General features: G+C 38.2%; 1 protein-coding gene across 2 annotated transcripts in view; it reads left to right on the top strand.

Annotated features, from left to right (window-relative positions):
• The window catches only part of cltcl1 (clathrin, heavy chain-like 1), a 49,274-nt gene that overhangs the window by 18,954 nt on the left and 6,165 nt on the right, over positions 1 to 24,155 (top strand). For both annotated transcript variants that reach the window (XM_036578890.1, XM_036578888.1), the window contains exons 6-30: positions 143 to 316; positions 2,639 to 2,836; positions 5,630 to 5,830; positions 6,241 to 6,393; positions 6,527 to 6,649; positions 6,911 to 7,048; positions 7,628 to 7,792; positions 7,952 to 8,132; positions 8,699 to 8,862; positions 8,952 to 9,077; positions 9,218 to 9,360; positions 12,059 to 12,293; positions 14,086 to 14,208; positions 14,408 to 14,553; positions 14,777 to 14,960; positions 16,419 to 16,611; positions 16,968 to 17,125; positions 17,507 to 17,671; positions 17,775 to 17,882; positions 18,019 to 18,186; positions 18,742 to 18,891; positions 19,056 to 19,187; positions 20,269 to 20,379; positions 20,519 to 20,689; positions 22,912 to 23,133. In XM_036578890.1, the coding sequence (XP_036434783.1) occupies positions 143 to 316; positions 2,639 to 2,836; positions 5,630 to 5,830; positions 6,241 to 6,393; positions 6,527 to 6,649; positions 6,911 to 7,048; positions 7,628 to 7,792; positions 7,952 to 8,132; positions 8,699 to 8,862; positions 8,952 to 9,077; positions 9,218 to 9,360; positions 12,059 to 12,293; positions 14,086 to 14,208; positions 14,408 to 14,553; positions 14,777 to 14,960; positions 16,419 to 16,611; positions 16,968 to 17,125; positions 17,507 to 17,671; positions 17,775 to 17,882; positions 18,019 to 18,186; positions 18,742 to 18,891; positions 19,056 to 19,187; positions 20,269 to 20,379; positions 20,519 to 20,689; positions 22,912 to 23,133 (4,032 nt within the window). The remainder of the gene's footprint in view (positions 1 to 142; positions 317 to 2,638; positions 2,837 to 5,629; positions 5,831 to 6,240; positions 6,394 to 6,526; positions 6,650 to 6,910; positions 7,049 to 7,627; positions 7,793 to 7,951; positions 8,133 to 8,698; positions 8,863 to 8,951; positions 9,078 to 9,217; positions 9,361 to 12,058; positions 12,294 to 14,085; positions 14,209 to 14,407; positions 14,554 to 14,776; positions 14,961 to 16,418; positions 16,612 to 16,967; positions 17,126 to 17,506; positions 17,672 to 17,774; positions 17,883 to 18,018; positions 18,187 to 18,741; positions 18,892 to 19,055; positions 19,188 to 20,268; positions 20,380 to 20,518; positions 20,690 to 22,911; positions 23,134 to 24,155) is intronic.

The raw sequence follows: 24,155 nt of genomic DNA on the forward strand, positions 1-24,155 counted from the left end.
GGCTTTTCATATGAGTAGAGCAGTTATATTTTACCTTAATGACCTTCATGATGACTCTCTCTCTTTTTCACTGTCTCTCTTTTTCTGTCTTTTTGTGTCTTTGCCTTTTCTCTCTGTCTTTCTCTCTCTCTTTCTCTCTCAGATTGGTGCAAAGCATGGTGTGATCTACCTCATCACTAAGTATGGCTACATTCACATGTATGATCTGGAGTCAGGCGTGTGTATTTATATGAACCGCATCAGCGCAGAAACAATCTTTGTCACAGCTGCTCATGAAAGTACCTCTGGAATCATAGGAGTAAATAAGAAGGGACAGGTTTGTTAGACACAAACAAACACACATTTTCACAGCCACATAAACCCTTTAGGCCTCTTTGTTCAACAAATGCAAAATTATGGCTACTCGAGTACCTGGTTAACAATTTGAGGTGCCATTATTTGAATATTAGAATCTTTTCGAGAATGTGTTATGCTTCCTCATGGGAAGACAGTGAAAATATACAGGCTATCAACAGGGAAATGCCTATTTTATGTTTTAACAATCTGACAGTTTTACAAGTACGTATATTACAGTTTGCTGCTACAAAACACAAGTGTCTTAATGTGGACGTGTTGCCAACGACATGTTGTGAAGGAAGTGACTGAGAAGGCAGAGGTAGCGTGGCCAGCTCATCAAGGCTAACTACCCTAGCTGATTTTACAGTGACAATGTATATCTCTGACAGACTGACATGTTAACGTATTGTTAACTGAGAAGATAAGACCATATGTAGATAATGAGTCCTCAGTGTAGTACTGTTTAGCTCTGTTAGCTCTAGCTGTTAGAATGTATACTGGGTCGTAAAAAAATCTCATGAGGGGCTTGTCAAGGATGTGTAAGTTACTAAACAGGGCATAAACAGCCTTGTTTCTTGATGAATTTCAGTTAAATGTGAAGAGTCATTCCTTTATTATCCAGTTGTATGCTAACATTTTGTTGCTTTTCTACATGAAAAGAAGTTAACCCCACCTCTGCATGGAGCACACACAAATATGACACATTTCTACATATCTCAGTTTGCAATTATTAGTTAAATTAACCTATTGTTTAAAAAAAAAAACAGAAAATGTAACATGCATAAGTTTGAACACCCTTTCAGTCCGTACCTAGTAAGACCCTCTTTGGCTTACTCACACATTCAAATGTTTTTTGTAGCCAGCTAACATTCTTTCTGATTTCTTGATTGAGGTGTTCTTTTCATCAAATTATGCCCCTTTTTTCTCCAAACATACCTTTGGTGATTGTAGCCAAAGAGTTCATTTTTGTTTCATCAGACCACAGCACTTGATTCCAAAATGCCTCTGGCTACATGTTTTGCATACTTCAGACATTGTCTTTTGTGATGAGATCACAGCTAGGGTTAGCTTCTGGTGACCCTTCCAATTAGATGATGTTTGTCCAAAACACTGTACAGTGGGTCAGTTCATCACTATTCTCATGTCAGCCAAATTCTTAGCATTTGGTCCTTGGCAGTGATGTATGGGTTTTGCGATGCATACCTTACCAATCTATAAGCAGTGTTTTCAGAGATTTTTCTCTGTCTTCCAGCTCTAGTTTTATCGGTTCTCCTTAACTACCATTTCTTAATGACATTTCAGACAGTGGAAGTCATAAGCAGGAAGTGTTCAGATATATTTTGTAGTCTTCTTTCTCTTTGTAGGAGAGAATTATCTTTACTTTCAGATCCCCAGTCAGCCACTTAGTTGAGTCCATGTCTGAGAGCCCTTTATGCTCTGTAATTGTCTGTACAGAGTGGGATTAAGGCCTAATAAGTCAAATAAGCTCTGAGACCTTAAAAAATAAACACCATTGAATAAAACATTCTATGTTTTATTTTTTTTTCCAAAAATGATAAATTCAGCTAGTGAATAATAATTTTACGTTACTATTTGAAGAAATGTATCATGTTTAAGTTTGTTCTGTGAAGAGGTGGTACTAATTTCTTTTCACTTAGAAAATCAACATATTGTATAATTTGACCAGGAGTGTGCACGTTTGCATACAACTGCGTACAAATGCCACTTAAGGTACAAACAGCATCTACTGAAATGTACAGGTAAGAACAGTATGAAATTATGTTGTCCAAAAGCAAGGAGAATGTACTTCCCTTAAGGTGGTTACTTGGCCTTTACATACGTCAGCCTGACGCATAGGTGAATTATGATTCATAGGAGCTAATGAAATAGATCATTTGGATGCCTCGTTGAAATTGCACTCTAGTGCAAGTTATGGAAGTACATGATAGATCTTCATGACTGTTTTGTTTCATTACTTTGGCTACTTGTGCATTTATTTTAGGGTGCTTATATAACCTGTTTATGTATTTGCACTGCAATGTGGAATTTATATCGGAACTGAAACTGTTATTCACAGCAGTCTCTTGGCTCTGTGGTACTTTGTCATATCAGTATTTTGCCAGTAGGAAAACCACATGCAAGTTAGTCTTAAAAACAACACAAAATGAAGTTATGATTAAATCTGTGAGCAGATGCATTTCGATGAGGTCTGTTGTCATTTTGGTTGGTATCTATTGTCTTTTCATTTCATTTGCAGTGTGTAAAGGTACTGTCAGTGTGCGTGTTGTGTGTGTGCCCACAGGTCCTTTCTGTGTGTGTTGAAGAAGAGAACATAGTGAACTATACCACTAATGTGCTGCAGAATCCAGAACTGGGCCTACGGATGGCAGTACGCAGTGATCTACCTGGAGCAGAGGAACTCTTCACACGCAAGTTCAACACACTTTTCACACAGGGCAACTACGCAGAGGCTGCAAAAGTTGCTGCTTCGGCACCTAAGGTAAAGAACATGGACATACATGCATTTGCTCCCCCGCAGTATACAGAATACTGATATTTTTTGATACTTCTTGATACGGAAATTTCTTGAGGTTTTTAGGGAGATGTACAATAGTTGATACTTTTAGAGTGGTCCATGTTAAAAGGTTAAATAAATATAGTGTTAAAAAATGTACCAATACCATATCACTGTTAATATCAGGCTGATGTTGCTGAAATACTAATATTGTGACATGAAGTTGGTAAAAACATGCTACTCTTTGTGAGCTGCTCACAGTTATAACTTTTAGCAATATTATGTAAATGCTATTTACATAAGTGCTATAAGTAATGTTATATTTTAGGGCTGTAACTAACGATTATTTCAATAGGCAATTAATCAGTCCTTTATTATTTCGATTAATCAGGAAATCAAAAGTGCAGTTATTAGTTATATCAGTAATTAACATTAAAGGCTAATCAACAGCTAATATGAAAGTGTCAAACACATCAATAGAATGAAGGATGACTTCCTAACCTGTGGTTATCAATATTAAAAAAGTCAGTTTACAAAAATTAGCTCAAAAATAAAGCGTAAAAGATTGTTGCTTTACCCTGCATGATCATACACTTCAGAGTTTATCATGTATGATGTAGATGGTGGACTGCAAATCAACATGGGCCTCAGCAGGCTGTGTACTGGCTCGTTATCTCTAAATAATAAAGATAACAATAGATCAGTAATGTATTTCTTTAATAAATTAGCTCTGCTTAGAAGTCGTTCATAAATATCACTCTAAATCACCCTTTTTTACATACAGATATAAAGATAACCTTTTACTAAATACAGATATAAGACACCAGTGCAAAAAGAAGTTATGAATAGTGAGTGATCGCGTGATAACTTCATTTGTACTGTGCTTTACACCGTAGCTAACAGGAGTGGACTTGTGGGAGCACATATTTTATAGCTCACAAATGCCACTTGTAAGTCTAATACCGTTACATGTTTAGATACCTAGTTTGAACAGCGTTAAAAGCGTTATTTAATTGATGATTAATCTTCAGTGGGCTGGGATGCTTGATGACTAAATGGGAACATAAATGTCTATTGCATTGAAACAAAGGTTAGTGCTAAAAATGTATCATTTATGGCAGATAATCTTGGCATAAATATGAACTAGTTTTAAAACATACCTCAGTTCATTAACCAAGTCTCTCCTCTGATGAGGTTAAAGTAAATATACAGTGATCACCTCCCACCCGTTTTGAGATGAGTGCGACGTTTTTCTGTGACGTTTTGTATCATATCAAATTGTAGCTTAAGCTGTCAGCTTCAGAAGACAGCTTTCAGATTTAAAATGATGAACGGTAGGCTTATGATTGGATATGAGGGTGTAAGTCATAGAAATTAAAAGTCTGATTTGTTGACCTTTGTATTATTAGAGTTTACTTTCACCCCATTCATTACTGATCATTTATCGTCTTCGTGAAATTCAAAGATAAATTAAGAATCTTAAGAACTGATACTGGCGATTTTGATATCAGTCATAGTAGTCTGCTATCATACCAGTCGTCACTGTTGTCCATGATTGTTGTTGTATTTTCATCAGACCTTTCTGTCAAATTTCATTATTTTTTTCCCATTTTAAAGCCAAACAAACACAATTTTCAGCTTAACTCACATTCACATATTTTCAGTAGAAAAAAATGATAAAATCTTCAAGGAGGTCTATTAGCTGTTGTTTTGGCTTTAAATAGCAACATTATACAAAGTGTTGAAAATGAAAGACGGTCCAGAAACAATAAAGGAACATATAAACAAATCATACTTAGGATTTCAGGTATTTTTGTGGAGATACTACAAGAACTTAGCACAGTAAGCAAGCTTGATATTACTGACTGTATTGAAACCTGCTCATCAGCCATGTTAGGCACACAGTCCTTAAGCTCAGCACAGCAAAACAGCAGTGACCAGATGCATTATGCGTTTTCCAAAAGATGGCTTTTGCCTGTCCACACAAAAATACAGAACACAGGGTTTAAAAATCTCCATCCTGGACAGCATTTTCCAAAAGCTTTTCAGTTACCTAAAGCTCTGTTTTTAGGTGGATGAGAGGCCAAAACCCAGGGGAAAAGACATAACCCTATCAACAGAATAGTGTAATTTAACCATGCAGTTAAAACAAACAATTTAAAAGTTCACCCTCCTCTCTGTATCCAAAGTCATTTGTTTTTCTATTTACTAAATTAAAACAGTGCTAGCTACAGAGCAGACAGTGACATGCTATATTTTACTTTTGACTGCAGTTTTATTGTCTTAGTTACTGACCATGCTGGGCTTCTGCTGTTGGTTCAGATGTGCACAATGCAACAGTTGTAATGTCATGCCAAGAGCAAGATTGGTTGCCAGCTATTTTTGTTGTCAAATAAATAATATTTTAGATGAAGAAGGATGTAAAATAGTAATGCATCCGTGTGGAGTGCTTGTGTATGAATGCCCAGTTGAACTAGATTCTTTATTTTGCCCAGTCTGCCATTGATTGTATGTTCGGAGATTTTGGTTTTGTCCCCTTAAATTTGTTCAAACCTGTCCTCAGAGTAGTTGGTATGTGTTTATATCCACGTCAGGCACAGTAAAATATATCAGCATGTGGTATAGAAGCTTTCTCTTATTCCACACAGTTTGGTACCAGTACTCGATATCAGTATGTAAAAACTAGTTAGAATCTCTTTCTCTCTCTTTCTGTCTCTCTCTCTCTCACTTTCTTTCTCTTTCTTTCTTTTTTTCTCTCTCTCACCCCCTCTCTCTCAGGGCGTTTTGCGAACGGCAGAGACTATTCGTAAGTTCCAGTCTGCGCCAGCTCAGGGGGGCCAAGCCTCTCCGTTGCTGCAGTATTTTGGTGTGCTGTTGGACCGAGGTCAGCTTAATAGAATGGAGTCTGTGGAACTGTGCAGGCCAGTGCTGCAGCAGGGACGCATGCAGCTCCTGGAGAAATGGCTGAAGGGAGAGAAGGTACTGTAGCTTTGCATGACATCACAAGTTAACTCTGAGACAGTAGCCTTAAGCTAAATAACGTATTGCTGTATATGAAAATGAATGTGTCAGTTAAGATTTTCTGAACATACCTATTTCTGTTTGTGAACTATTAGAAGAATTTGACATTTACTAAGAGTGTTTTCATGTTTTACACTAAAAAAGTGACTGAATGTATTTGATGATTCAATTGTATACATAATTTCCTCCTAAAGATTGTATACACAATTTTGTCTTTCAGTCTACTTACTTTTGCCACTAATTTGCCAGAAATACACCTAAGCTAATTTTTTTTCTTTAGGTGGATGTAATGTACACATCTGAATCAGTTAAATTCTCTGCATGATTTTCAGAGCAAATCAAAATCAATTTCCCATGTTACATTGCAGTTGGAGTGCTCTGAGGAGTTGGGGGACCTGGTGAAAGCTGCGGATCCCACACTGGCACTTAGTGTCTACCTCCGAGCCAACGTTCCAGCAAAGGTCATCCAATGCTTTGCAGAGACCGGACAATACCAGAAAATAGTGCTGTATGCTAAAAAGGTATTAGGGTCTCTCTCTCCATGTGTACGAACTTACTGTGTATTTAGTCTGATACACTCCATTGTATGTTCTTTGTTAGATTTTGGTTAGCTCGCTGAACTTGGTTTCAGTGTAATCACTCTGCTTTGTGTAGATGGGGTACTCTCCTGATTGGATAATGTTGTTGAGGAGTGTGATGCGCTCTGGACCAGATCAGGGGCTTCAGTTTGCACAGATGCTTGTTCAAGATGAGGAGCCTCTTGCCAACATTAACCAGGTAAACATAAGCAGTTGACGTTGTGTCATCTCCTCTTGTTACTACCTTAGCTATCTCACACATATAGCTGTCTCTTTCATTCTCTCAGTCTAGGTCTCTCTCTCTCTCTCTCTCTCTCTCTCTCTCTCTCTCTCTCTCTCTCTCTCTCTTTCTCTTGTAGTTTAATTTTTTCCTCCCATTCCTACCATAGCTGTCCCTTCTGTCAAAACAGAACATGCAGTACTACTTAATTTGCGTGTGTGTGTGTGTTTGTATTTTTAGGTGGTGGATGTCTTTATGGAGGGTAATTTGGTGCAGCAGTGCACTTCTTTTCTATTGGATGTTCTAAAGAACAACAAACCAGAGGAAGGGCATCTGCAGACACGCCTCCTGGAGATGAATCTCATTCATGCCCCCCAGGTTTGCAACAATGTTATTAATCTTAACATTAACCTTATTATAAGTAATATACTTACTTTTTATTTTATTTTTTTTTCTAAGGTTTACTTATGACATGAATGGTTTTATGTACCTAAGACAGGCATAATTCATTTTTACATGACTATTTTCTAGCCAGTATTTGCCCCGTAAAATTAAACATTTGTTACTGTGCTATTTAGACTGACATAAGGAAATAAGTTCTGTTCTGATTACTCTATTAATTACTGTTCTGTCCTGTATTATGCCGCATTAAAAATGTCCAGGCAGAAACACTCTTTATAACTTTAAAATCAGTGAGTGGGGCTTAATTAGTTTAGGCCTAACGGGTAGATGAATGTGTATAAGCGATGAATAGACAACCGGCTGTTTTTTGCATTTTAGTTTCCATATATGGACTGTTTACAGACGTTATCAGTGTTCATACTATATCAAACATATTTCTGAAGGCTTTTAAATTAAATATGACATCAAATTTCACTTACCCTTACAGTTCTATTTAATACCCTTTTTGTACAGGTTATTGTACTGCTTTTTACTCTGTGTGTATGTGTGTTTCAGGTAGCAGATGCTATTTTGGGTAATCAGATGTTCACCCACTATGACCGTGCTCACATTGCTCAGTTGTGTGAGAAGGCAGGCTTACTGCAGAGAGCTTTGGAGCACTTCACTGACCTCTATGACATCAAACGAGCCATCGTACACACGCACCTGCTCAACCCTGAGGTGTGTGTGTCTTTCTCATATGGCCAAACTCAACAAACCTTTGTGAATTAAAGCACATTCACTGTACATTTTGAATAACATATAGCTACAGTAATTGAGAACAGAGAAATAATTTCTAAAAATCCTCTGGCCCTGTGTGTCTCCTCCTCTTTGTCTTAGTGGTTGGTGAACTTCTTTGGCTCTTTATCAGTCGGGGACTCGATGGAGTGTTTAAGGGCCATGTTAGCAGCTAACCTCAGACAGAACCTGCAGCTGACCGTCCAGGTGGCTTCCAAATACCATGAACAGCTGGGCACTGCTACACTGGTGGAGCTGTTTGAGTCATTCAAGAGCTATGAGGGTATAACCATGGTGTAATGATAACACATGCAGACAGTGTTCTCTTAACATTTATGTTCTTAGAAGCCCATTTAATTTAACCCTATCTTGCCTTACCAGTAAAACATTCTGATTCTGCTGCATGCTCAGTTGACATCATATATGTTTGTGTCCATGTTGGGCATAGTGATCAGCATGTGCTACTGTATCTATCACTGTACGAAAGAACCATCATGCTGCTTTTATAACTGGTTGCACTGCAAAAGTTTATGAGCAAACATATAAACACATTTAAGACAGAATTCAGCTGAAATTATATTGTTGCTGTTGTGCAACAACCTTGTATTTCTTTTTTTGTTTGTTTTTACATTTTTGCACAATTTAAAAACTTGTTACCTTTTGTGTTGTGTTAAAATGATCCAAAATTACTTTTTAATTCTAAAATTACTGTAATTTTTACTTCTTCTGTAAAGTTACCTTTTTGGAGATGATATGTTTGCTTGCTCAAAATGATTTTGATAAGGGGTTAATCTCTTTCTCTTTTCTTTCTTTTCTTGCTCATTCGCACATTTACTTACATGCACGCAGGTCTGTTCTACTTCCTGGGCTCCATTGTGAACTTCAGTCAGGAGCCTGAAGTGCACTTTAAGTATATCCAGGCAGCATGCAAGACTGGACAGATTAAAGAGGTGGAGCGAATCTGCAGAGAGAGTAGCTGCTACGATCCTGAGCGTGTCAAAAACTTTCTTAAGGTGAGAGAAAGTGGAATGTTGGGGACGTCATTCTGGATTAGTGAAGTTATATCTTGTTAATGAATTTTTGTTGTTTTTCTCACTGACAGGAGGCCAAGTTGACAGATCAGTTGCCTTTGATCATAGTATGTGACCGCTTTGATTTTGTCCATGACCTTGTGCTATACCTGTATCGTAACAACCTGCAGAAATACATAGAGATTTATGTCCAAAAGGTTTGCCTTTTCACTACTCACAGCTCACTTGTTTGTGCTAAGAAAACTCCAGTATTTTGTAAGGTCACTAAACTACTGATTGTACTAGTCTGTTGGTCACTGGTACTACAGTGCAAGATTTTGCGTCTGTGTATTTGCAGGTGAACCCCAGTCGATTGCCCATAGTTGTAGGAGGTCTGTTGGATGTTGACTGTTCAGAAGATGTGATCAAGAGCCTGATCATAGCAGTGCGGGGAGAATTTAGCACTGACCTTCTTGTGGAGGAGGTGGAGAAGAGAAACAGGTAGCCCAGCTCAAAAGTAGCTTATCTCTTCACTCTGCTCTTTACTCCACAATTAAAAATGCACTTAATTCTGGAGCTCAGAGGTGTTAACATACTCAGAGCCAGATGAATTAAGATTTATTGGCCAAGAAATTTGGTTCCAGCCGGTGGTGTCTCTTTAGTATTACATGTAATATACAAACAATGTACAAATAATTTACAGACAAAACACAATATACAACATACACAGCATACACAGTATACAAGCAATATGCAGACTATATATGAACAATATATAACAAAATGATATACAATGTACATATTATTTACAGACAATACACAATATACAAGCAACATACAGAATATGTAGGGGCAAACAATATACATAAGTGTGTGTGTTAGTGCAGACAACAGTAATCTACATTGTGAATGGAAATTGTGGTGCACACTGATATGAGTCTGAAGCAAGGTGTAATAACTGTAAATCTGGAGAAAAAACAGGAATAGCTATGGCCCAGCAGATGATATTACTGGTCAGCTGTTTATGAGGGTGATGACTTGAGGAAAGAAGCAGCTCCTGTGTCTGGCAGTCTTAGTATATAGGGATCTGTCACACCTGTAGGAGGGGAGGAGTTAAAAAAGATTGCGCCCTGGGTGCAAGGAATCTGTAATGATTTTCCTTGCCTGTTTCCTGGTTTTTGAAGAGTACAAGTCCTAGAAGGTAGGCAGGGGAGCACCAGGGATTTTTTTCAGCTGACTTCACTGTTCGTTGCAGTCGGTTCCTATCCTGTTTTGTGGCTGCTCCAAAGCAGACTGTGATGGATGCGCACAGGACGGATTCAATGACTGTGGTGCAGAACTAGCTCAACAGCTCCTGTGGAAGACCCAACTTTCTCATCGGCCGCAGAAAGTACATCCTCTGCTGGGCCTTTCTGAGGATGGAGTTGATGCTGCTCTCCCACTTTAGGTTTTGGGAAATGGTAGTTCAGAAACTTGAAGATCTCCATGGTTGACACTGGGCTGTTGGATATTGTGAGGGGGAGAAGTGCTGAAGCTTGTCTCCTAACATGTTCATCTTCAAGTTGTTGTGACTGCACCAGAACACCAGCTGTTCAATCTCCCACCGATATGCAGACTCGTCACCATCCTGTTCCGTTACCATAGTGTTGTCTGCAAACTTCAGGATAAGTCTGTATACTATGTCTGTATACCAGAAGTGACTTCCCCTAGCCGCACCTGCTGTTTCCTGTCTGTCAGGATGCTGGTGATCTAGCATGGCCAGGGATCCAGTGAGCTGGGAGAGTTTGGAGGACAGGATTTCTGGGATGATAGTATTGAACGCCGTGCCCCAAACCAGACCCACAAATAAGATCCTTTCACACGTCCGTGGAGTGACACAGGGGTGTGAATTTGTCCTCTCAAACCTGCAATAGAAGTCATTCGGGTTGTGAACCAGGTCTTTGTTTACTTTGACCAGGGGAGGCGGGTTGCTACACCGATGCAGGGTTGTTGGCTGAAAATCTGTTTTTCAGCTTTCCATGTAGTTTCTTGTAGCCACTCCTTTATCAGTGATTCAGTAGATGCATTGCGCTGTCAGGGATGAATTCGCAGAGCCAGGTCTCAGCAAAGAAAAGGGCAGCAGAGCGTGCAAAGTTTTCATTCATCCCATTGAGAAACATTTCATCCATTTTATTGGGCAAGGAGCGGAGCACAGTTCAAAAATGCCGCTGTCAGAGATTCAAATTCCAGTGCACTTCCCCCATCTGCATCTCCTAATTGTCTCTCAGAGGGCTGCTGTTCCTCCAAGAAAGAAACCTCCAAGTTCCTCCAAGAAAGAAACTTACTGAGTTCTTGAAAACTGTCGAAAAACTGTCAAGCATACAATGCCTTATGTTAAGCAGTTCGTCCCTGGTCTAACTAATTGGGTGAGAATTGCACTTCTCTCCCTCAAGTGTATCCTCAACATTGGAACAGAACCTTGCATCTCCATATTTGTTGTTTTTTTATTTGTCAACATAATTTGAAAAGCAAGCTGCTATTTACACTGTGTCAAAATTTCATGATAAATGGACCAATAGAAATAGTAATCTTTACATTCACCTATATTGAAAATTATTAAGATTGTTTTTTCCTTTTCCTGTAAAAGTTTTTCTTTGGAGATAAGAGATTATTTTTCAACAACAACAAAATGCTTTCTAGGAAGTGAGGAAGGATTATGTAAAAACAAGAAGCTTACATATTCTGAGGTTTTTACTATTTTACTGAGGTTTGAACAAATATCAGAGAACAGTTTTGCATTTAATTCTTTTGCCTTTTAGAATCAAAATTGTGTAAAATTGTGGTGATGTCTCAGGTGTGCTGTTGTGAGACAGTGGAAGCAGACATTGGCCCATATTCTTAAGGCTTCTCAGATTAAGAGTGCTTCTCACATTAGAAGTGCTGATTTAGGATCTGTTTCTGTCAGTAACATCATCGTAAATACAACATGAATCTGATTCTAAATCAGCACTCCTGCTTTGTAAATATTGGCCATTGTTGCTACACGGAGGCACAAGCCTTGAACAAGTGCTGAAAGACAGAATTTCACTGTTAGCTAGGCCTCTAGTGTAACCTTTTAGCCTCCTCACTTGAGACTACATTGCATCTGTATTCATTTACTGACAGCTCATCTTGCTTGGGTTGTCTCCTCACTTTTCATCTTCCGGTGGTGTCTCTGCAGGCTAAAGCTGTTGTCTTCTTGGCTGGAGGCTCGCACACAGGAGGGCAGTGAGGAGCCCGCTACCCATAATGCTCTGGCTAAAATATACATTGACAGTAACAACAGCCCAGAGCGCTTCCTGCGGGAAAACGCTTACTATGACAGTGCCACCGTGGGCCGCTACTGCGAGAAGAGAGACCCGCACTTGGCCTTTGTGGCCTATGAGAGGGGGCAATGTGACATGGAGCTCATCAAGGTAAGAGACCAGTCTTAACCTGAACTTGAGCTTTATGCTGGGCAAATGTCTATGCTACTGAAATTAACCCTTAAAAGCCTAGAGACATACTAAATTTCCTATACTTTTAAAATGATAGTTACATAAATATATAGGTTGTTCTAAAATGAATTACATTTATACTAAAACTGAATTACGTTTATATTTAATTTATATTTAAATTTTATTGTTGCTATCTGTTTGATTTAGCCTCAAGAAATGACCAAAAATGACAAACTGGAATGGATCGTTTGTCTTTCTTTTTGTCAAATTCAAATCGTACTAAAATGTCTTGGGCCAGATACATAAAACTTAGCAGTAACCGTGATACACCAAACAAAATGTGTGGCATGATAATTAAGTACTATTCATAAAGCCAGCTTGGTGGTGATCAGACCACCAGTGTCCTTTTTACCTCTGTACTATTTTTATGCATCATGAGAAAAAGCCAAGCAAATGTTAATGAGTTATGGAATATGAATTACCATTTAGAGTCTATTTGGTTGACTACAGGGACAAAAAAAATTGAGTTAAGGATTCTAAGAAAAGAAGTAGCCTACTCTTTGGTAAAATTGCAACAATAAAAAGATAAATAATTGTGGTCTCAAATATAGCAAGGACTTCTGTCCACAGTAGGGTTGGGTGGTATCCTTATGTTTGTATTTCAGGGTCAGCCATTATTCAATAAATGTCAAATCAGTATCTAACTGTTGCTAAATTTTAAAAAGTGCCGCCATCTAGCGAAAAGGAGCTGGAACATTAACCTAGCTAGCAGTATGGAAGCTCTGCTCACTACAGAACATGTTTGATTTTGGCTAATCTAAAGCACCGATACAATATTTAGATGATAATAATTCAAATCTGAGGGAGCTAATCATGCTTAGGTTTTCTCATGTTCGTCCCCTCTGTCTATCAGTGAGCTCCCATGGTAGGCATGGGAGATATCTAAAAATAATAAGCGTAATACTTGAAAGTTAAAAATTCATGATTATCAATTATATCTCCCCTCCACCCCCACCCCGAGCCCCCAAAAGCAAATACATGTGGTCCGCTGCAGCTTTGACCTACTGTTTATTTTTGGTCTGTATACTTTTTTAACATGAACTGTTTTAGTGTAAATCTTTATTAAAACCACATGTTAAATAATCTATGTCATAATTTTGAAATACCACCATTTTTAAATACGATGGAGTACCTTATTACGGTAATACTGCACGTGGGGTGCTTGCCATGATAATCAGTCCAGATCAGAACTTGCCTTTTAAATATTTGGTTAATTATATTTGCTATTTGTTGATGACGTCCATGTGTGACTAAGCTTTTTTGAAAACAAAGGATAATTAAATTTGCATTCTAATGGGGAAATTTATCGAATCGGTAACAGCACATGCAGTGAGTGCCACACATATCACACAAACAGTAAAATACGACACTATTGCTTGTATGAATGAGCAGATATGTTACCACAATGTAATTAGCTGTTAACGTCAGTTTTCCTTTATAGTTGTGGCCTCTTTTACTCTTTTATTTGAAAGCACAAATGCATCACTTGAAAGTTTAGAGTCTGGCCTTTCTACAGAAAGTTTCCAGCTTGTTTTGATGAGTCATGAGTGAAAATTATGAAATATCAAATTACAACATGCATTTATCATTGCAATAACTGCCTTCTATAAGTTAAGATCCAATGATTTAGTGTTACAGAACCTGTGTTGATCCTGACTTTAGCCGTCTTAAACATGAGTAAACATTTAAAGAGGTTGTCCATTTTTTTTAGGTGTGCAATGAGAACTCCTTGTTTAAAAGCGAAGCACGTTATCTGGTCCGGCGGAAAGATCCAGATCTGTGGGCTGTGGTGCTGGAGGAGAATAATCCCTACAGACGAGCGCTTATTGACCAGGTCAGATTCACTCGCCAGTGTTTTAGTGATGCCAATTCTACGTTTTCATTATGTAATCTACATATTTGTACTGTTATGTTTTGTTTTGAAAAACAGGATTGCAAGATTATATTATTTTATATATATATATATATATATATATATATATATATATATTATATTATAAGATATATATTTCTTGTCTTCTTGGTATGTGTAGGTGGTCCAAACTGCACTGTCTGAAACACAGGACCCTGAGGAAGTGTCTGTAACAGTTAAAGCTTTCATGACTGCAGACCTGCCCAATGAGCTCATTGAACTTCTGGAGAAAATAGTGCTGGAAAACTCCATATTCAGTGAGCACAGGTCTGTTGTGTAGAACCACAGTGCAATGTAATTAATGAGCTATGACTAATTATTTAATAATTTTAATAATAATAATAATAATAATAATAATAATAATAATAATAATTATTATTATTATTATTATTATTATTGAAATTATTATCAAAATATTTTTGCTTTATTTACATTATATTGGCCAGTGTGTATGTTTGCTTATGTGTCCATATATGCCTATGTAAAACAGAAACCTGCAGAACCTGTTGATTCTAACAGCCATTAAAGCAGACCGCACACGAGTGATGGAGTATATCAACCGCCTAGACAACTATGATGCTCCAGACATTGCTAACATTGCTATTAGCAATGAACTCTATGAGGAGGCTTTCTCAATCTTTAAGAAGTTTGATGTCAACGCCTCCGCTATCCAGGTACAAATACGCACACCTCAGGTCTACATTTTCCTAATTAAAAACTCAAATTCAGTTTGCTTTTGGGAGCAATGGGTCACAGAGGAGTGTGAAAAGTACAGAAAGCCACTATAACATTTCCTCTGTGTGTTCCTCTTGTCTGTTCTTGATTTTACCCTTTTGTATGTTTTCCTTGCTTTTTTGCCTCCTATGTTGTCCTCCTGTGTTTGTCTAACTTTCCTAGCTGTGTGCTTTTGTTTTGGTTTTTCTGCTCCAATCTAGCTCTGCCCACCTGTCATACAATTCACCAACTGATCAGTTGTCCCAGCTGTTCTCTGTTTCTGTTAGTGTATATGATTCAAGCAAATAAGTTCAAACTGTGGACCCACAGTAAAAAAAAACTGTTTAAAAATATTTACAAGGATTAAGTAATGACTTAAACCTCAAGGCATCAACTGAGATAGTAATAAGCTAAATTTATGCAAAGATATATACAAAGTCATTATTTATAGGGTATTTTCTATTGGGAGATGACTGTTTCAAACTCTGAACCCTAAATTTCAACACTTAATCTTTTTGGTATTTTTGCTGTGTTTTTTTAAAGGATTTTTTTTCTTTTAAAGTGAGTAAATGTTTGAAGTAAATGAAGTAAAAATGTAATGAAGTAAAAAATATATTGCTAATAAAATTATTTTAAAAATGCTGTCCCATGTTTTAATGTCACAACCAAAACACAAGGAGTTTTAGTCCATAGGTAGAGCCTTATTTTAGCCACACCCCTGCATTTTAGAGCAGGAAGTGAGACTGCATCCTTGTCACTCATGGGCACACAGTGAACAGTTAGATCCCATTGTATTAAATTAAATGTGTCCCGAAGTCTGAAAATCAGTGTGTGACCTTAAGAAACGTCCATACTGAAACACATATTCACTGCAATTAAGTTTTTTTTTTGTGTGTTTTAATGAAAATATCATGATTTTATGTGTGTACAAGTGTTTAAAGCTGGATTTGCGAGTGATATACTGGTTAGTGTTTTTGAGTTTGTGGTAGTGACAAAATGGAATATTCAATGGTTTATGTATGAAAATAAGCATAATTGAGTTATTTTGTCATTCAAACCAAAAGTCAACTCTTGGCACTCTGGCACACACACACTCACACACACATTTTGGTCTCCTTGTGTGTTTACTTGGGCCAGTGTTTGTTCTTCATGTTTCCTGGATTTACCTCCCTGGTCTGGTACAATATTCTATAATAGTTCCTGTGTTTATTTTGTCAGTGTTACTCCGTTCCTCTGTTTGTAGTTTTCCAGTTTGCATTTTCTAGTCATTCTCATCATTTTTTCTCCTGTTTCACCTTACTTGATGTCTATCACTCGCACTTGCATCCTGCCTCAACACGTCTAACTTCATCATAGTTATGAAATAGCAGTAATATGTGGCAGTAATATGCAGTTTTATACGTGTCTGTTATATTTAGGTTTTGATTGAGCACATTGGCAATCTGGACCGGGCATATGAGTTTGCGGAACGCTGTGGGGAGGGGCCGGTGTGGAGTCAGCTGGCCAGAGCTCAGCTCCAGAAGAACCTGGTTAAGGAGGCCATCGACTCGTACATCAGAGCAGACGAGCCCTCAGCTTACATGGAAGTGGTGGATGCTGCCAGCAGAAACAGTATGACTGTCAGCTTTTGTACCTCCTCCCAAAGACACTAATTAGGGACCTGAATGAGGTCTCTCAGTGAAGAGGTTCTTGATCTGGTTCTTCATCCAGAATTTTCCAGTTTTAATTCAAAATATTACATTTCTTAGCATGTCTGAACCATGTAATCTGTGAATTGTATAGCCTGTGCTTGCCTGGCTCAGGTGTGCTTAGAGATGGAACGAATCAAAATGTTTATTGAGAACCTCATCGTTAATGTGTTTTATTGCTGTTTATTAGCTGGTTGTATGTGATATTAGTTGTCACTCAGCATTTGCTTGTTGTCAGGTGAATATGTGAACATCATGTGTGTGTTTGTGTTTCATTAGATAATTGGGAGGATCTGGTAAAGTTTCTGCAGATGGCACGGAAGAAGGCCAGAGAGTCGTATGTGGAAACAGAACTCCTCTTTGCTCTAGCTAAAACCAATCGCCTCTCTGAGTTAGAGGAATTTGTCAATGGCCCTAACAATGCTCATATACAACAGGTATAAAAGCCACTTTAGTCGACTATAAACAAGTCATGTTTATATTCTAATATGTTGTTGCTGTCATGTGAAACCTCATACATTTTTCTGGCTGGCTCTGTGTGAACATATAATGATGAATGAAAAGGTCCAAAACTACCTGTTACTATGCATTGAAGTTTTTCCTTTCACCTGTAAAGTTATCATTTTGGAGATACTAGGTTTTCTTATGACAGTGATGATTATATCAGAAAGCAAAGAGCACTATTTAAAGCTCTAATCCTTCTGATCACAGGGGTCGAACCAGGCTAAAAGTGTACATCTGTCTACTTTTGTACATCTGTCATTCTCTTTACTATTGCTTATCTCTTTCCTGTGTCTGTTCTCTATTTTTTCCATTAGGTTGGTGACCGCTGTTATGAGGAGGGCATGTTCGAAGCAGCAAGACTGCTCTTCAATAATGTGTCTAATTTTGCACGTCTGGCATCCACACTTGTCTACCTTGGAGAGTATCAGGCAGCAGTGGACAGTGCTCGCAAAGCCAACTCCACACGCACATGGAAAGAGGTGTGAGATTATTTAATAGAAACACAAATGGCTTCAATATGCATGATTGTAGGTGGTATTTACAGCTATTCATTTAATCTCGCAATTTCTCCTCACTTTACAGGTGTGTTTTGCATGTGTAGATGGAGAAGAGTTCAGGTTGGCTCAGATTTGTGGCCTGCACATCGTAATTCATGCCGATGAGCTAGAAGAACTTATCAGTTACTATCAGGTACGACATCAACATACTGTTTAGCAATTATAACTCTATAGCAACTGACCAGAAATCTGCTTAGTACTAGACTGTAAGCAGCTATGTTTAGAATTATAATTATTCTCTTTGTGTGTGTGTGTGTGTGTGATCTCAGGAACGGGGTTATTTTGAGGAGTTGATCATGCTGCTGGAGGCCGCGTTAGGTCTGGAGCGTGCTCATATGGGCATGTTCACTGAGCTGGCCATTCTCTACTCCAAATACAAACCACAGAAGATGAGAGAACACCTTGAGCTCTTCTGGTCCAGAGTCAACATCCCTAAGGTAAGACCCTCAATATTTTAGCATCTGGGGCACAGTATATAGGGAATACCCTAATTTATAAAGAGGCCCAGAGCTAAATAAGGACCCTGGAATATGCTAGATATTATATGTGCCAGTTTAAACTATTATTATCCATTATATAAGCTTTTCTGAAAGAGGAAACATTTTTTTATTGGTTAATGCTATTTCCCCTGCCCGCTGATGCACGGTGATGAAACTCAGTTTTTGACATGGTGGTGTAAGTGGTATGATATAGATTGTACCTACTGTGACCAGACACAAGAAAAAACAAGGTTCGAAAGGTTTATTTTGATTTCATGTTGACTGCTATCTTACGTATAAGGCATTATGTCTAGCTCTTGTAGGCCCAGCCAATGGGAGAGTTTGCTTGGCTATATACAGATATCAAAGGAAAAAATAGAAATTGGACGTAATTTTTTTATGGGCCGTGTCAAGATCAAAGCCATTTGTTTGCAGCCGATACTTAATGACATGAAAGTGTTACTACAATACTTGCAGTGTTTAAATAAAACAAGCACAATGATTTTTTATCAGGTACTACGTGCAGCCGAACAGGCCCACCTATGGGCAGAGCTTGTGTTCCTGTATGATAAATATGAAGAGTATGACAACGCCATAATCACCATGATTGCACACCCCACCGACGCATGGAGAGATGCTTCCTTTAAAGAGATTATCAGCAAGGTAACACATACTTCCTTACTCACTATTATGTTGTTTAACGGAGGAATGCTCTTTCACAGTACTCAGTTTCTCTCTCTTTTTATCTCTGGCTCCTTTGATTCCTTTGATTCCTTTGATTCATGTCTGTTTTTCTGTCTGCCTCTTTTTTCCCTGCTCCACTACAGGTGGCGAATGTGGAGTTATATTACAAGTCATTGCAGTTCTATTTAGAGTACAAACCAATGCTGCTCAATGACCTGCTGACTGTGCTAGCACCTAGACTGGACCACACAAGAGCAGTTAACTTCTTTACTAAGGTACATATATATGCACACACACATACAGAGACCAGATTCCCTTCAAGATAAAGAGCCATTACTTAATTTTTACTGGGCAAATTTATGGATAAACAAACTCCTAGTGATTTAGTTCTACCCTTAGTGTGCTTGTTATTAATAATCATTATTAATGGTAATGACTACTGACATATTTTTGTTTTTACTCCTGAAAACTCTTTGGCAAACTGAAAAATGTACCACGAAATTAGAAGCGTAATTTAAATGAATGGTTTGGCGGCAAATGAAATTTACACATCCTCTTATCCCAAAGTACTTGTTCAGCCAAGGCATGTTTGGTGTCTAAATTTGGCTTATTTAGTTTACAGCTGGAGCTATGAGGCTAACATTGCTGACAACCTCTAGAAGTCAGTGTTTTTCTGCTTCTATTTCAGGCAACAGATGTTGTGCTGAATTCCAAGTCCTTTATGTGCACATATGTCACGCATGCATTATGGATGACACAGATTTTGCGATTTCTTTTGCTTCTTTTTGTAAAAAAAAAATGGCCAAACTTGAATTTTTAAAGTGAAGATATATGTTTATAAATATAAGCAACAAAACTGCAAACAGAAACTATTGTCCATATGTCCAAATGGCGCATGTGAATATGAAGGGGTGTCAGATCAAAATTCGGAAATTCAGACATCTGACAGTTGCGTTTAGCTACACGGTCAAGTTGTATTAATTTTTTGTAGTTCAATGAAAGTCATACTGTGGCCTAAACCACATTGACAAGTCTACACAACCTTAATTAAGACATAGTTAAGAGAGCTTTTGGGCATATAATCATGCAAAAAGTAACTATTGACTTCTAGTGTTTGTTAGCAGCGTTAGCCTCAGAGCTTTAAACTAAAGGAGCAAAATTTGGACACCAGACACGTCTTGGCTGATTGGCTGAATATGGAGTAAGTGGAAAATCATGTGATTTACATGATTTTTTTGCAGAACCAGAAATGACTGTGTTTCATTTTTCCAGAAGAAAGTGAAAATGAATTAGAACAATGATGGAAAACGCATAGAGATTTTGAGATTAATCCTCCTGTAATTTTTGCTCCTGTAGGTAAATCAGTTGAGGTTGGTGAAGCCATATCTGAGATCAGTTCAAAGCCACAACAACAGAGCTGTGAATGAGGCCTTAAACAGCCTCCTGACAGAAGAGGAAGACTTCCAGGTACACATGCACATACACACAAGGTTTCACTAACCATTTGATCTTCCGAATAAGGTAAGAACGTAGGTATGTTTAGGAAAATGTCTAGTGTTTTAGCCATTTCCCTTACTTGACCTCATCTCTGTTCTTTGCTCTTCAGGGTCTGCGTGCCTCCATAGATGCCTATGACAACTTTGACTCCATCAGTCTCGCTCAGAAACTGGAGCAGCATGAACTGATTGAGTTTAGACGCATTGCTGCTTATCTCTACAAAATTAACCAGCGCTGGGCACAAAGCATCCAACTTTGCAAGAAAGACAATCTGTATAAGGTAAGAACAGTTTATTTTGCTTTAGTCCTGAAATTAAATTGACATTAAAATACTTAAAATGAGGCTAAAATGCTTCCGTGGTAAAGTGCCATCCACTTAGTTAGGTCTGAGTAGTTAAGATGCTTCAGTACTGGCGGAGTTCATCTTTCTGCTGCCAGTGGTGGTCACATCATCTTTAATAAAGACAGGTCAGCCAGTTCCACTGGCAGCCATACATACCAGCATGTATCACACAGTGAGGTGATATGCTTTTGATCATGAGCAGTTCTTTTTATTTTCGATTTCGATTTCGATTTTTCCTATTTTATCACTCTTGTATGGGTAAAATTAAAATTCCCATTAAATATCTTCTAACACATTCTGGTACAAAGTGATCAAGTGTGATTAACCTGTGATTAACCTGACTGAAGGCAGGTTTATAATTATTTACACAATAATTGTCATGATAATGTTGTCATGGATGCAAATCGTGAAAGAATTCTATGGCTGTGAGTTAAAATCTGTGGTCTTTGTATAATGTGACATGCTCAACAGCAACATATTTACTCCTTCTGTGACCAATGACAACCTATGATAAAGTTCTGGCAGTGTCCAAAAATTTGGCCCAAAATCTCACAGTGTTACAACAGCGGTCTAAAAACAACTAAAACTCTGTGTGTCTACAAGAGAGAGGGAGAGAGAGATGCTAAATTAAGGTTAAAACTTTATTACTCAAGTTTAAGATTATTACCATATGTTATTAGTCTGGCTCAGCCTGAGATCACATAAAGAGTGACCTGCCTGTGTATTGTATGGTGGACAGAAAAATTTGCCTACTGATGTCAAGTTCACTTTGGAGAATGAGCATTCCATTTAGCGCTTTTTCCCTAGCCAAGACATCCTTTCTCAATTCAGTCACATAAAATCCAGCAGATGGATGACAAACTAAAGTAAAACCAGAATAAATGAGTGAAGAAACATTATTAAAGTAGATGTATCCAGACAAGACAGTTGTACAGTTAACTTTGTACTATGCTGTGTTGTACAAAAATGCCGAGCAGGCCCATTTGACATTGTTTTTGGATAATCCTTCACCATATTCTCCAAGTGTGAGTGCATGTGTGAGGAGTGCATATGTGGAGAACAGTACAAGGCTGAAAGCTTGACCCCTACAGTTAAGGGATCTGGTGGCTCTGTTATGCTGTGGGATTTAATATACTAGCCTGGTTGGAGTTATTCTGACTGATCACCTTCATCCTGTGGTGAAACATTTCTCTGGGTCACTAAATTGTTTGATAAGTATGAAAAGAATCTGATAAATCTTATACAATGGTCCTCACAGTCACCAGATCTCAACCCAAGTGACTATCTGTGGGAGATTTGGACTGATATGTTAGACACTGTCCACCACCAACATGGAAACACCATCAGAGGGTTGGATCTTATGGAAGAATAGTGCTCCATGCCTCCAGTGCAGGTTCAGAGACTTGTAGAATCCTTGCCAAGGCGTGTTGAAGCTGTTCTGGCTACTTGTAGTTGTCCAACACCCTACTAAGACACTTTGTTGGATTTTCCTTGAATTTTTTGCCCATCTCTATGTGCTCGATAATATCATCAGAAAGATCAGGTGACTTATGTTTCCTTGCTCAGAATAAAACGTTACTTCTCTGCTCTTAGCTATGCCTGTTCTTGTTCTGGCCTTTTTTTATATGAGGGCATGGCTACATCTTAGTCGTTCGGAGTCTTGTTGGCAGATTTGGTCATGATTTTTGTTCGTAAAATGATCTCTGCCCACATCATGACCCATCAACCCTGTTTGTCCTGACAGTGTTCCTTGCTGACTGATTCAAACAAAAAACACTTTACAGAAAAGAAATGAGCGCAAGAAATGAAAAGAAAGGCCTCGATTTCAGGGCTGCACAATCTATTGTTTGTTAAATCTTATCGTGATAACTACATTCACAATACTGATGGGAGGATGCAATGTACAAATAAACCCTTTAACCAATCACTGAATGTTTTATTGTATGGTCTGAGCATCTTTGGCAATTACCAATGTTTCGGTGGATGGTATTCACGTGATCCAGCCTCCAGTAGAGTTCAGTCTCTCATGATCTCAGATGCAGGCCAGAGTTCACCAATGTGTTTTTACTATATTGCAGTGCATATCATAATTGCAGTATGTAGTATATTTTGTCCATATCATGGAACCCATTTTGATGTCCTCTGTCTGTGTATCGCAGGACGCAATGCAGTACGCTGCAGAGTCAAAGGAAAGTGAGCATGCTGAGGCTCTCCTTCGCTGGTTTCTGGAGGAGGGCCGGAGGGAGTGCTTTGCTGCCTGTCTCTTCTCCTCCTATGACCTGCTGGCTCCTGATGTGGTGCTGGAGCTGGCCTGGAGACATGGCCTCATTGACTTTGCCATGCCTTACTTCACACAGGTTATGAGAGAATACCTTACCAAGGTGGGTCACACAAACTAGTGCTGTCAATATCAGTTATTGTTCAGAGGATTAATTGAGTAATCAGTTTAATAAGCATGAGCTGAATGATAACAATGATTATTAAGTGTTTCATACAGCCCTAAAACACACACACACATGCTCAACAGTCTTTCTTAAAGGGCTCATGTCCTACATTTTTCTTATATTTTGTTTTTTCCTTTGAGGTCCACTCATAACATTGGTGTGGTTTTATGTACCAAAAGTGGTCATTTTTACATGATAATTTTCCAACCTCTCTTTCTCCCTTAGAATCAAATAGGCTGTTGTCGTTACTGTGCCATTAAGACTGAGATAAGATAAATGAGCTCTGTTCTCATAGGCTGTCCTGTATTGTGCCTCATTTAAAAAGCACTCAGAACTAGGGTTGGGTATCGTTTGGATTTTATCAATTCCAGGTCTGATTCTAATTCTGCCTATCGGTTCCAGTTCTTGTTTATTCCAAGTTTCGATTCCAATATGGTGAAAAAAAGAAAAATGTTTATATATATATATTTATTGCCATATCTGTGGTTGCAGCATTATCAACAGTGACAGCAGCTATTTTATCCATTAAGCAAAAATCTTGCAAAATGTCATGAACTACTTTTGTTTTTAGTACTTTCTGTCTCATTTTTGCCTCACTGACAAAGTGCGCTGTCACTGTCAGGTAATGATCTTGAGAAATGATTGTCCAGCTGTCTCTGGTCAAGGCAACTGGTCAAGGCAAGTTTGCTAACAGTAATGAGCTCTGGTATTATGTTTGACTTTTCTGCCAAGCAGGGGTCAGCTGGTTAGTCAAAATTTATTTTGGGTTTAGTATCTGGCAGGTCCTGGCTTCCTTACAGCCGTATTTTTGCAGTGATTGTGGCCATGTATTTGAAGCATACACAAACAAAAATGCGTTGGTAGAAACCGATAAGCGAAAATTTAATTTTTTTAACAAGTATCAGATTCTTCGGATTTTGGAACTGGTGTCCGAACCAGAAATGGGTTTTGATACCTGA

This window comes from Colossoma macropomum, unplaced genomic scaffold, assembly GCF_904425465.1.
Source record: "Colossoma macropomum unplaced genomic scaffold, Colossoma_macropomum, whole genome shotgun sequence".
Taxonomy (NCBI): domain Eukaryota; kingdom Metazoa; phylum Chordata; class Actinopteri; order Characiformes; family Serrasalmidae; genus Colossoma; species Colossoma macropomum.